The sequence below is a fragment of the Carassius gibelio genome, chromosome B20, assembly GCF_023724105.1.
Source record: "Carassius gibelio isolate Cgi1373 ecotype wild population from Czech Republic chromosome B20, carGib1.2-hapl.c, whole genome shotgun sequence".
Lineage (NCBI taxonomy): Eukaryota > Metazoa > Chordata > Actinopteri > Cypriniformes > Cyprinidae > Carassius > Carassius gibelio.
In genome coordinates, this window is record NC_068415.1 from 11,586,853 (window position 1) to 11,601,392 (window position 14,540).

Consider the following 14,540-nt stretch of genomic DNA (forward strand, 5'->3'; position numbering starts at 1 on the left):
ATGATAACAAAATCACTAGATATATCTAAGAAGCAGCTGTTTTGGCCAGGAGGACGATAACTTAAAATACACTAAAAGGGATCTGTACGACCAACTTACAATTCAAAAAGTCCCAACATTTACCATCCAAAAAAAAATCATTTTCTAAACTCAGCAGCAAGTCTTCCATCACGGCCTGAAAGTCTAGGCAGAATAATAAATGTATAATCCTTTGGACAAATTTCCTTAAGAGGAGCATTTTCCAAATTTCTCTGCTAGGTTTCAGTCATAAACAAAAAAAATTCAGCTCCTTGGTTTTAACAATATCATTCAGAACAAGAGTTTTATTAGTTATTGAATGAGCATTTACCAGTGCCATCCTGAGAGTTACAGCAAAAACTTTGGGGACTTGATCCGCCTCATGCATTCACTGGCAGGAAAACGTTCTTCACAAACGTATCCGAGAAGATGTATTGGTGATAGGAGAATCTGACATTGTCAGGAGTAGACAAGGGAAACTCATTCCAAAGATAGGGCCCATCTGGACCAACATATACCACATATACTGTAGATTTTAGCGATGTTTGTATATTTCATCAATGTATGCATTTTATTTTTCATTGATCATTTATTGTTTAAAATAAAAATCTTACTGACCTCAAATCTTTTAATGGTATATGCAATAATGCTTTTTGGTGGGGATTAAACTGATTAACATACAGAGTTTAATGTAAGGTAATGTAGACTTATTTGTTTACATCAGTGGTTGGTTTGGCATCTGTAATATGTTACTAGGTGCCCGACTGCTTTACTGTCAGAGTAACAGAGTTCCTGTTGTCATTCTTCAGTTTTAGCATAGCTTAGACAACAGAGCCAGACAACCAACATGAATTAGCATAACTCAAGCACAAATACACACAGGCTATTATGTGTCTATTCAGAATGCTGGAATGCTAGCTGTCATCTCATTACCGCATCGTAAACCTTATGAATAAAATATAAAATATGAACTTACACATTGTGACTGTGTTAAGGAATTGTTAAAGCTCTGATGGTGTTCATCAGAATCATGGCAACCATCCGCTTGGATTAATGTTACACGTGAGCTGGAGCACAAGAAGAGGAAACACAAATGAGACAGAAATCAATATTTTCCTCCTCAGAGAGAATAAGGATGTACAGAGATTGAATGTGGATTTTAATGACATACGTGTCTTCACTTTTCTTCCTTTCCTCCAGTTACAGTTTTGAGGTAATTTAGCTGTTACCTCATTAATAAATTTAAACTTATTATGACCTGACAGAAGTTCAGCATTTTCAAGTGTTTTTTTTTTTGTATCTGTAGTTATTTTATTTGTAGATATATTATTATATATTTCACGTTTTGCTATTGATAGCCATTTTTGCTATCAGCATGGCGGCTGTTAAACATTGTGTAACTGAAATGTGTATTTTTCCACTATCAAAAAAATGCTCCTTTTAAGCTTCTCAATAAACCTGACACAGCAACAATGGCTCGTCCAATGGTGTGAGTTTGGGGCAGTATTATTACTTTGGCTGGCCAATAGCAGGTAGGGGGAGTGGCCTGGAAACCTGTTTGAAAACAGACCTTATTTTAATATCAGTTTGGTGATGTTGGTTTCACAGAAATGACACACTTCGGCTTTATGTTTTGCTAAGTTTTTAGGACTGCATTGAATGAAAATGCTTGGAGTGTTTTTAAGTGTTCATTTATTTCATTGTTTTTGTCTTGACAGGATGATGAGGTGGTACTGCAGTGTGTCGCCGCCATACAGAAGGAAAATCGCAAATTCTGTCTTACAGCAGAGGGACTCGGAAACCGCCTGTGTTATCTAGAGCCCACATCAGAGGCGAAGGTAAAGCCTCATGTGTTCTGAGAAACTAATCACTGCTTCAATATCCCTGAACCTTTCCACACATCCCCCAAGGCAGAAATTGAAGCAAAGCAGTTTAGAAAACAGCTTTAGAGATCTACAATATACAAGTGCATAATTTTAATATTACACAGTATGTTTTTTTAAGTATGCTGATTAAGGAATACTTTAAACACTGTACCTCTTTATGGGTTAAGAAAATTGCGTGATTAAAAATACTTGAAGCAGGGAGACTTATACATATTTGCCTTTGATATGTTGTCCTCTAGAAGTACATCAATTAATGGCAAGAGATTCATGTAGTTGAAAACCATGGCAACAGCAAGTGATCCTAGTGCTCTGCAACATATTTTCTATGCATTAGGAGGAAAGGCACTAGAAGATGTGTGGGCATCTCTGTGGTAATGTGCGGTGTATATACCGAGACTGACCTTCTTCATACATTGTAAAAATGAAGGTGGATAATGATGATAATCTTTCTATTATCATATAAAGTATTGGTCTTCTTCATAAAAATCTATAAATGAATCCTTATGGATTCACGTGCAATGCATAATGGATAAGCCTGAGTGACACTGAGACATCTGCTGTAATTGCCTGAGTGACGTACGTAGAATATAAAACTGTCAGCATTTACCATCATGCTTTACCATCTCTCTGGTCTCTCAGATGCATATTTCAAACTATAAATAGACAGTTTTTTTATGTGAAGCATATATAGGGGTTAGGGTTCATATATATGGGTCATAATCAAGGTCATTAAGTTTTTATTGTTTTAGAGTCTCATGTGTGCAGTGTTCATATAGGTGCCAATTAAGTGCTCAGTGTGGATTTTAAGATATATAAATTATTACACACACATGCACGCACACACACAAACACACACGCACACACACGCACGCACACACACACACACACACACACACACACACACACACACACACACACACACAATTCTACAATAAAATAATGCATTTTATAATTATTTAATAATAATATTTTAATGACAATGAATAGGGTTAGGGTTTTGTATATATATATATATATATATATATATATATATATATATATATATAAATATATATATATATATATTACACATATTATATGTATATATATATATATATATATATATATATATATATATATATATATATATATATATATATATATATATATATATATAACTTATTAAAAATGATAAAATATGTATAAAAATAGTTTCTAGGGTATCATATAATGTGTGAGTTGCATTCCTTCGAATGGGGATGTGTAGAGGAATTTCTAACCTTACTGAGACGTAATACTTCTATAGTATTATTATTATTATTGTTTTGTATTTTATGGCTGCAGATGACTTTCCCCAGAGGCACCTGTCACTCTGCTTAGCACATTTTCCCCACTCACATGTCATATGAAAACTTAAAAGGGCACTGGTCACCTTAAGTCATGGCTGGTTTCTCTTATTTCTCAACACAAAGGAAGAGTTAAGTAGGAAAGTGCTTTTAAAGTATACGCTCAGTGAGACTGTACGTGATTCAGACTCTATATGTTATCAGAAGGTGACAGAATGTTCACTTTCTCAGGATAGCTGAATCAGACAGTCAGGGGGCTTTAAATAGCAGCCTGATAAACAGATGCAGGGTGGGAGTAGACGTCTCTAGACCAAAGGTGGAGCTCACCACTTGCTAATGTTAATCCTTACTGGCCTCTCAAGCTAATCCTAATGAGCACATATTGAAAACAGAACATCTATTTGGGACTAATGAAGGGCTTTAACCTGTAAACATAAACACTGTACCAATTATCTGACTTTATCCATAATCAAAATACAAATAAACAACTACACCCACAATATCTCTTCACAGTATTTTCCTCCTGACCTATGCATCTGCAACTTTGTGCTGGAGCAGTCGCTCTCAGTGCGGGCCCTGCAGGAGATGCTTGCTGGGCAGAGTGGTGAAGGGGTAAGTAAACAAATCACAGTCATTACAGGGTACTTACTATACTGAATATATCTAGACCTTTCTATAAGTATACTTCAAAATCTTTCACTTTTGAGTGCATTTAAATGTTAATAGGGAAATATAATAGTGCACTGTCATGGAAAGACAGTGTATAAACATATTTCCAAAACTACTCCATTGACTCTAGTTCTTCTGCACTCTATATGACCAAGTAAGTAATCAAGAATGATGACACTGATATTAGAAAACCATAATTCACACTAGCAGATCTGATTTGGACAGTTTTATGAATTGGATGTTATTCCAATTGCTTTAGATTTTCAACATGATAGTAATGCAAATCCGTTATCCCTTAATCATTTAAACATCTACTTACTAACAAATGCAGGTGAGGTATGTATTGTCATAAATGGATCAAATATTGTCATCTTTTTTCATTTCTGTGATAGTATAGTACCTCACCTTCTGCTTTGCATAGACTAATTTTACCGCTCCATGTCTATTATGCTTTCAGTTGCCTGTAGAAGGTCAAATTATTATTATTTTGTTTCATAATCCTGTTTTTTAAATTTTTTTTATGAAATGCACAATATATATTTTAGCGAAGTTATTTCAAGTGTTTTTTGCTTATGGGCATCATTCAGTTCATTATATCTAGTATCCAACCAATATAAATATTTGATTTTGATTTCTAAAAACAGTAGCAAGAGTGGGTTTAATTAATTAATTTGGTAAGACATAATGAATTGAATGCGCCAAAGTGGCGAGGGATTTCCAACTGCCTTTTTTAATCATATCTGTATCTTTGTTCATCGTTGCAAGAATCCTGATCATGAGCAATGGGTATGTTCACAATTTGTTGACCAAAAAGCATGCATGAATGTCAATCGGATATATATAAAAACTATATTTTACTCACATAATTATACCTACTGCTCCTTTTTAAGCATCCCAACCACTTCTTTAACTAAACTGGATTTTAAGTGTGCCTTAACTCGTGGCATTACCCAACTAATACAGTTCACAAGTGCTAACCCTGTCAGAAAATCAAGGTTTCTCTCCTTTATCTCAGGCTTGTCTCCCTCTTTCCATTTTTATGTTATGATTGAGAGTGTGAAAATGTTCCTGTAGCCCAAAGAAGATGAATTAACTTGTCAAACCTAGAACCTAGTGGCCCTTAATTATGCAAAGCCCAGAATAAAATCTACTGGCTAAGCATGTTCTGAACGGGGCCATTGGAATGCTTTATTTGCCCTCCCTTCAGTACAAAATGGCATGCTCGATATTTTGAAACGAGATTGCAACAGCATACATTTTATTGGCCCGGTGCTGTGTATCTGTTGCGCTAACATTAATGTCTAGGAGAGAAAGAGTTCTGTTGGAGAAGCATTATACAGTACTTCACTGTAAAAATTCCTATGGATGTGTGTCATTTATTTAATTAATTCTCTTTTTAATGCCTTTTTTGTGTTGATTATTTGTAGTTTGAGATGTGATCTGTTTCTTCTTGCATTTGGACTCTAACACTCTCAAATTTCAGGAGTACCAATGAGGAGGAAATGATCTGGAATGTTGATTCCAGAATGAATGCTTCTTGATATGTGCCATAAAGTTCACTTTTTTTTTTTATATATGTTTCACTTCTTTTTTTTAGTATACCATGCTACCTTCAGAGTGTAATATATGCTACCATTCAAATGTTTAAAGTCAGATCGAAATTCACTTTAGCATTGTTTCAATTTTTTTTTATTTAAAGTAAATGCCGTTCCTTTGAACATCTATTCTTCAAAGAATTCTGAAGAAAAAAAAAAACATACTGTATATATGTTGTGTAAACATTTTTTTTTAATTTATTTTGATTTTTTTTTACATCAGGATGGTTTCTATGGGATCTTTTTTATCAGCAGTCCAAAGATCTTGCCATTTTTACTAGGCTGTCAACTTGAAACTGTCTAGAAGTGTCAGTTTCTGGTTAAATGTGCAGCTAACTGTGCAATATCACAGTGACTCAGCCAAGGACTGTAGTTTATCATCTGATGTTTCAGCAAGACAGCAGGCATACTCTTACAGCGGCAGCTGGGAGTAGGGAACACAAGTTTTAACTTTCCTCTTTGTCAAAGTCATACGTTTTTAGACTATCATTGAGAAGTTCAGATGAAACAGTCAGATATTGTGATATTTTTTAATTAAGAGAAACATCTTTTTTCCCTATGCACTCAGAGGCTTATAAGACGGGTAAGTATATTACTCTGTTCCTCTCTTTCTTGTGGTCCTTTTTTTTCCACACACTCCTAACATTTCCTCATCTACGGTACAACAACGAAATTTAGTTCTCGTTCAAACAAATGAATGAGAAATTTCCCTTTAACATCCGTCCAGCATGTTCTTCCCAGTGCCAATGTTTCTGATTCAGTGACTCTTTATTTTAACAGTGAACGTTCTGTCCACGTCTCTGAACCCTTGCCTTGAGTTGCTAACAACATTGTACTCTCTCTTGTGTAGGCAGCACAGGGCGGTGGACATCGGACACTGCTCTACGGTCACGCCATCCTCCTTAGGCATTCCTTCAGTGGAATGGTGAGAATGCGATACACAAATTGAACCCTGTGGGGAGAAGGATTAGGCAGCCTGTCACAGCTTACGGCTAAAACACATCAGCTTCATGATCACTGACTCCCTACAGAATATTTGGGGTATATGGGGAGGAGTGAAAATGGTTTAACATCATGAATGACAGGACAGCTTATGTTTTAATGGGATAATTATGTTTTTATTTTATCAATAAACATTAAATACTGTATAGAGCTTGAAGCTTACTGAACTTGGTCTTCTGGGGATCTTTACCAGTGATGCAGTGCTGAAGTTTAGGGAACCTTATTTATCATAATTTGTTAGTAGAATTTAATCTTGTTTCTTTGTTTTTCCATAGTACCTAACATGCCTAAAGACTTCCAGGTCTCTGACAGACAAACTGTCTTTTGATGTTGGCCTTCAAGAGGATTCAACTGGTATCAACAACAGTGCTATTTTAGTATTTATTCATATTTTGATACTTTTACTTTTTTTTTTTCAGTTTTAGTAATTTTAGTACTTAATCTTAATCTTATTTTAATGTATTTTCCAAGGCAAACTTTTTCATTTATTAAACGTTTTTAATTATTTTATAAAACTGTGACATTTGAACTGTAGTTAACAGATGCAGTGCTAGGACTACTTCCCAAGCTTTGAAAAGAGATCCAAAATTAAACATAGATATCTTACTATTTTTGTGTATTGTGTCACATGAATATCGGTATCAACATCTAAGGTTGTAAACATCAGAAAGGTGAATTCAGTTCATCAATGTCAAAGGTTGATTGGATTTTTTAACAGCTGTTGGACATTGATAATCTGTTTCCTCTTTCTGATGATTTGTACTATTAAAGGGGAAGCTTGTTGGTGGACAATTCACCCGGCATCCAAGCAGAGGTCAGAGGGTGAGAAGGTGCGCATTGGAGATGACCTCATCTTGGTCAGTGTGTCCTCTGAGAGGTACCTGGTGAGTATCTGGTGTGTGCAATGCAGCAATTTCCATACAATACCAAGTCATAGTGAGCATGATTTCAAGCTCCACTAAAACACAGTATAAATAGTCCATCAAACTCATGTGTTAAAAAAAAGTTACGGACTGCAGCTTTGATTGGTTGTTTCTTACCGGGAGCGGTAAGAAACAACCAATCAGAGCTGCGGTCTGTAACTTTTTTTTTAACACATGAGTTTGATGGACTATTTAAATGTATATAATAAGCGAGTACACCATGAATCCATTTTCCAAAACGTGTTTTTAGCTTGTCCTGAATCACTAGGGTACACCTATAATAAGCGTTTATATTCTGACTATTTTAGATTGCTTCGGGGGTACCGCGGCGGAGTAACCCAGTACCTTTGTGATTCTTCATAGACATAAACAGAGAGAAGTAGTTCCGGCTATGATGTTCTTCCGCAACACGCAAGCAGTTCTGTTTATTAACCGCTAGAGCGTCAAAAGTTACCGACTGCAGCTTTAATGTTGTTTATTGATGTTTAATGAGTTTTCATACTTTTGGGAGCTTGACAGGTTTAGGTAGTCCTTACAAACTGCCGTAGTGTGGAAAATTTTGGCTGATCTATTCCTTTAATGGATTCAGTCCCCCACAGTCAGCGTTTAGAATTTCTCAGATGAACTTTTAACATTAAGCAATGCAAATTGAACATATACTGGTTGTCTCTAGAAGAAAAAAAATGAAAAGAAAAAGTTCTTCCATAATATCTCATTATAATTTCATTTGTGCTTCGCCATATGTGCTGACAGTTATACCTCTTTCATACAGAGGGAGACCATCAGGTTTAATCAAGTAAGTTGTCATGGTGACGTGCTCAGCCTTCCAATAGATGTACTTGTGGAGAATGGACAAATAGGCAGACTTTCAGAAATATAGGATTATATTTGACTGACCATGTGCAAATTATGGGTAACTTGGAGGGGTCTAAATCCCCTAACAAAGTTTTTAACAAAATTGTTTGTATTCTTATGAAATATACTTCTGTGCACAGCTTTTTCAAATAGCTCTTCTCTATTTTAATGCATTTTAAAATGTTGTTTATTCCTGTGGTGTTAAAGCTGAATATTCAGGATCTTTTACTCCAGTCTTTAGTGTCACACGATCCTTCAGAATAAATTCTAAAATGCTGATTTGCTGCTATTTTTTTTTATAATAATAAAATAAAATAAAAATAATAATAAATAAAAAATGTATTCATATCAATGTTGAAAACAGTTGTGCTGCTTAATATTTTTATGGAAACCTTGGTAGATTTTTTAGGATTTGATGAATAGAAAATTCAAACTAACAGTTTATTTGAAATAGAAATATTGATAGCTATGTAAATGTCTTTACAGTCTCTTTTGATCAATGAAAGAGTGCTGATTAAAAGTATCAGAAATAGTTCAAACCCCTGAAAGCCAGTATATAATTCGGATAACGGAATCCCAGTTTGTTTAGGTCCGTTGCAATGTTTAGTTCCAGCTACAGTATGAATTAACTGAAGTCTCTTGGAACAGTTTCCTGAGCTGCTCATGCAGAGTTAGTGTCTGTAGTCCTGGGAAAGACAGTCGCTGTTTGTTTTCTAGACAGTAATCTTTTAAAAACAGATTTGTAACTCAGCTGCTGACAACACAGACAGGCTAGCAACATCAAGGCCACATGCCAGTATCTCTCTTCCTGTTCTGCTTTGCTATATCTATTTCTCCCTGTCTCCCTTAATCACTGCCTTCCTCTTTTTTAGATTCTACAAGTTAATTAAATCAAAAACACACAAGCATAGGTATTTTGATACAACTCTTGTGTCTTTCCCTCTTTTGTAGCACCTCTCCATCTCCAATGGAAGTATTCAAGTGGATGCTTCATTCATGCAAACATTGTGGAACGTTCAGCCTACCTGCTCCAGAAGCAACATGGAAGTGGGTGAGTTCAAAAGTCAACACTTCTTTTGTCTTGCTGTACTATTTTAAGAGCTCAATTGATAGCACTTTATTTTACAGTCCTGTTCCTCATGTACATACTATGTACTTATTATAGTAATTAAAATAACTATGTAATAACTAGGTACTAACCCTGAACCTAACCCTACCCCATGTATTTACCTTGTATTACCAGAACTTTCTTAGATAAATACACTGTAAGTGCACTATAAGTACATGTTAGTACACGTACTGTAAAATAAAGTGCAACCGCTCAATTGATATTAGGAATGGTCTCACTGTTCCCTTGTCTCTGTAGGATTTCTTCTGGGTGGGCATGTGATACGCTTGTTCCATGGGCACGACGAGAGCCTCACCATACCAGGATCCGAGCAAAGCCTAGAGCAACAGAGGTGAATCAATGAATCTATCTGTCATTCTATCGCTCGATCTATTGATATGACATGACATTGTGACATTATTTCCTATAGAGTGGTGAACTATGAGACTGGCAAAGGAGGGTCCAAGGCCAGGTCTTTATGGAGACTGGAGCCTCTTCGGATAAGGTGAAATCAAATACTTACTTACCTTCTTCTGTGCACACACACACACACACACACACTTTGGGTTGCAGTAAACTGCAGTAAATTTTTGATGACCCAGACTTGGTGTGCCTTTGCTGTCTTTTCCAATTATGCACAAAAGGGTAGTTCAAAGTCAGGTCAGTGAGCAGTGCATCTAATCCATGTTAGAAAATTGAAAAGTTTCCTATTCTTCTGCAAAGGATTATCGATTGTTCAAGCATTAAAATGGTTAACAACTCATATTTAATGGATTGTGTGGAAAAATTAAAAAGATGCATACTCACAGGGGAGTCTTTTTCTTGAATTGTAGCTGGAGCGGGAGTCACATCAGATGGGGTCAGCCCTTCCGCCTCCGCCATCTCTCCACTGGTCACTACCTGGGCCAGACAGAGGACAATGGCCTGATACTGCTGGACAGAGAGAAGTCTGACACCACTGCAACAGCCTTCTGTTTCCGGTCAAGCAAGGTTTGATCCATTTATTTCAAAGTTGTCTACAGATGAAAGAAATATAAGTTATACTCAACCAACAGCATGTGCAGCGTAATGTTGTTTACCACAACCTAATCTGATTGGGTTACATTGAAGGGAATGGGCCTTTAGTAAAGTTAAAGAGCCAGTAAGATGAAAATTCTAAGCTTCCTATCACTGTTTATAAGTCCTGTACATTAGGTTTAAATCCATCCAAGGTTAAAAAACATTGTCATTTTGTCAAAATATCATTTTAAAATTACCTCAATTCTCAGAGATCCCCAAACGGTTCGTGCGAAGCTGTTCAAAAGATTCAGTTTCCTTAAACCCCACCTTTCGGTTGCATACTGTGTTTTGATTGGTCAACTGACATAGTTTTGATTGGTTGTTCCGCACACAACTTCATGGTAAACAAAGCGTTAGCATCTGTTTGGGGTGAATTATGTCTTATTCCTCTAACCGCAAAGCAAACAGTAAAATAAAAAACTGCTCTCGCTGCTTTTTCTTCTGTGTGGGTGTATTCAAGCCGCACGCTTCAGTTTGAATCTGTATAGCGCGTTCAACGCGGAGGTGTGGTCACATTAGATATAACGAAGGGAGAAATGAAAAACAGATATCGTGTTGTTTTCATATGGATTACTTTATCACAGAATATCTGTTTTCGGCAGCACTTGTTTAGTTTTAAAGTAGACATGTCAAGCTTTCTATAGATATCTCTCTCATGTCTCTTCGTTGAGTATTCACGGAGTTACACTTCGTTTTAATGACGTTTTTGTAAATGAAGATCAGCGCAGACAGGCTGCAGACAGCACACATACTGATAAGATGCCGGGAGAAAACAAACACAGAACTTCATAATCATACTTCGCGTTGTGATTCGAAGATTCTCGTTGGTCTAAATAAAGTTGGTAATGAACCCTCTTTTATGGCCAAACGTTTTGAAAATCCCGCTGTACTCACCGAGATTAGAAAAGCAGTCATCAGTGAAATGTTGTGAACACAACAAGGATTTGTTGTACTGCTCTGGTATTGTGGTAAAAATGAATTTTAGCTATTGGTTCTTCTGATCTTCATTTTTCTGGCAGTGAAAATAAAACAAACTTGCCTTTACAATTAAAAACACACTGTCTCCTCGACATGATGCTATCACACCAACCAGAGCGTCTTTGTGGGGGGGTGGGGCAGGTCAGAGTTCCGTTTCTCCCAAGACGGTAGGCGGAGATTATTATGCAAAGTGTTCCTAGTGACGTACATAGAGATGGGCAAAAGATTTGAAATCTATAACGACTCGTTTCAGCGATTCAAAGTCGACTCTTTACTTTAGAAGCCAATAAATTTATAAATCGTGTACTTTTTGGTTTAATTACTTTGCACATTGTTTACACTGATGGACAGCTACATCATACACTGTAATACAGGTAATTTTTGATTTCCCATCTGTGTGGCTCTTTAAAGTACCCACCATTTCAATAGTGGAGACAAAGTATAGTTTATCTGTTAACACAAAAGTAGTATAAAAAAAAGTTATAATTTTTGCATCCAGTTTTAATATTTTATGAAATTATACCCTAGTAAAAAAGTTATTTATATATATATATATATATATATATATATATATATATATATACACACACACATATATATATATATATATATATATATATATATATATATATATATATATATATATATATATATATATATAATTAATTTCATACTAAGTATAGTTCAGATCTATTGCTCAAGACGTAAAAAAACCAAAATTATAATCTTTCAACTTTATTTTGAGTGTTACTTGTGCACAATGCATATTTATTATTATTAAATCTAAAATCTTATTTAATGTCTCTGTTGATTAGGATTGTATGGTCTTTGAATAATAAATTGGACCTGAATTATACTTAGTTCCACTTTAGCACAATAAAATATAATTAAATATACTTATATATGTTTATACATACAGTTGGACCTCTGCACTTATGCACAATTAAAGTGCATTAAGCACAACATTAGTTGTTCCAATTTAGTAGACTTTAAGTATACCAGCTTATTATACCAAAAGTACAATTGCAGGTTTTTATAGAGTAAATAAATATGTAAATGTATTTGTAGTATACTTAGCATGAAATAAATGTATATCAAATGTATCTTAGTATATTTATTTGTCACTAGTGTAAGCTTCACGTCTTTGTTGTTAAATTTCCCCCAGAAATGTCCACTGTAAATGCCTCATCCTTATTTTTTTTCGCTAATCAACATTATGACTCAGCTTAACTTGTACCGAATAAGTAACATTCCTTAAATTTAATTAATCAGTAAATCAGACGAATCAATGACGTTCATAGCTACACCGCATCATCATTTGGACAAATTGGCTTGATTAGATTGTAGCCCTGCTAGTCAGAGATTAGAGTCTGTAATTGCTACATCTGTTTCCCTATTACTAATCCTCAGTGCAATATTACTGTATTGGAGTTTCATTAGCCCTTCTCTGCTGCAGCAAGGCGAGAGGTCACAAGCCCAGCTGTGCTGCTGTGTATTTTATCTCAATAACACTTAAAATAGGCTCACAAAATTATTGACTGTGACTGTCCAAACTGAACAGATGACAATATTTGGCACTGCAAAGGCAGTACTCATGCGATTTGTCTTTCTCTTCGCAGGAAAAGATTGACTCTGGCCCAAAGCGTGATATTGATGGTATGGGGGTTGCAGAAATCAAATACGGTGATTCCTTCTGCTTCATCATGCATGTGTCCACTGGCTTGTGGTTGTCCTACCAGGCGCCTGATGCCAAATCTTCTCGCCTGGGACCACTGAAGAGAAGGGTGAGAGATAGTGTCCTTGTGGTCACGATTACATGATTACAACAACTTTGAATAGCATGTACATCTTTAATGACATCATGTGCTGTAAGTTATGATCCTGTTAAAGATTATGGGGCTCTCAGGATGGTCTAATGTTGGCTCAAGCTTAACCGCAGTGGCTTCTGTGTAGAGTGTAGGATATACGAGGCCATGGTTTAAATGTGATAATGAGGTAGGCATGGTGACAGTGAGTTTTTGGGGAGTGGTCAGGATTACTTGTTTAAATGGACTGCACATCTTACCAGCGCTGTGGTATGCAGCTTAAGTCTGGGCTAAAGGCCAGAAAAAGCACGCAACCTTTACGCACAGCCCAGTCAGCCAAAGCCGTAACTTTGGTGACACTCGATTCGATTTTCACTTCGAAAATATTAAACCACTCTTTCATTTTTGTAGCTTATGAAGTCTGTTAGACTCTGTCATTTATGTGTGGAGGAGGTGCCGAGTTAAAGATAAAACCCAAAGACAATCTGTCTACAGTTGCTGTAGAGAAGATAAACACAACAATCGTTAACAAGGCCACTTTTAGGACGTGCATTAATCACTAAACATTTTCAAAATAACTTAATAATAAGAAACTTTTCTTGACCATTAAATCAGCATTTTAGAATATTTTCTGAAGGATCATGTGACACCGAAGGCTGCTGGAAATTCAGCTTTTTGCCAGCACAGGAGTGAGTTACATTTGTAAGTATATTCAAATATTAAAAATAATTTGTGAAAATATCTCATATCTCCTATTACTATTTTACCTAAATATTTTTGTTAATAAATCTGATATGCTGTGGTGTACAACATTCTGTGTTCAAATGTAAAATCTGGGATGCAAAATGCAAAATGAAAAAAATATTAAAAAATAAATTTACAAAATTACAAGGTCAAATAAAAATTTATTCAGATTCTGCAATAATATCTAGGTCAGATGTTCATTATTAAGCAGAAATATTACAAATATTAATACTCAGAAATTCAACTCAAACTTTTAGTGTAATCAAACTTTCTTCATGTAATTTCTATGTATTTTGCATAGAATACATTGATTAACAATACTATTGCACACTAATCCAACTGTATTTATTACCACTGTTCTTACATTGCTGCTGTGCATAATGTACATATAATCCCTACATTGCATTCCTATTTATATTCTGTCAATACTCTGCTTAATACTGTATATAGCAACTCCACTGTACTTTCTGTAAATCATAGCTTCACTTACTCTGCATTTATATGTACTGTATATAAAACACTATATTCTTGCACTTCTGGTTAGATGCTAACTGCATTTCATTAGCTCTGTAC

The 14,540-nt window shown here is 35.5% G+C and overlaps 1 protein-coding gene across 3 annotated transcripts in view; it reads left to right on the forward strand.

Annotated features, from left to right (window-relative positions):
- Nucleotides 1-14,540, forward strand: part of ryr3 (ryanodine receptor 3) — a 75,101-nt gene that overhangs the window by 11,409 nt on the left and 49,152 nt on the right. For 2 of the 3 annotated variants that reach the window (XM_052586371.1, XM_052586372.1), the window contains exons 2-12: nt 1,737-1,856; nt 3,743-3,841; nt 4,664-4,684; nt 6,344-6,418; nt 6,771-6,849; nt 7,267-7,379; nt 9,225-9,324; nt 9,640-9,733; nt 9,812-9,886; nt 10,215-10,371; nt 13,038-13,202. In XM_052586371.1, coding sequence (XP_052442331.1) covers nt 1,737-1,856; nt 3,743-3,841; nt 4,664-4,684; nt 6,344-6,418; nt 6,771-6,849; nt 7,267-7,379; nt 9,225-9,324; nt 9,640-9,733; nt 9,812-9,886; nt 10,215-10,371; nt 13,038-13,202 — 1,098 coding nt within the window. The remainder of the gene's footprint in view (nt 1-1,736; nt 1,857-3,742; nt 3,842-4,663; nt 4,685-6,343; nt 6,419-6,770; nt 6,850-7,266; nt 7,380-9,224; nt 9,325-9,639; nt 9,734-9,811; nt 9,887-10,214; nt 10,372-13,037; nt 13,203-14,540) is intronic. The other variant, XM_052586373.1, reaches the window with a different exon arrangement.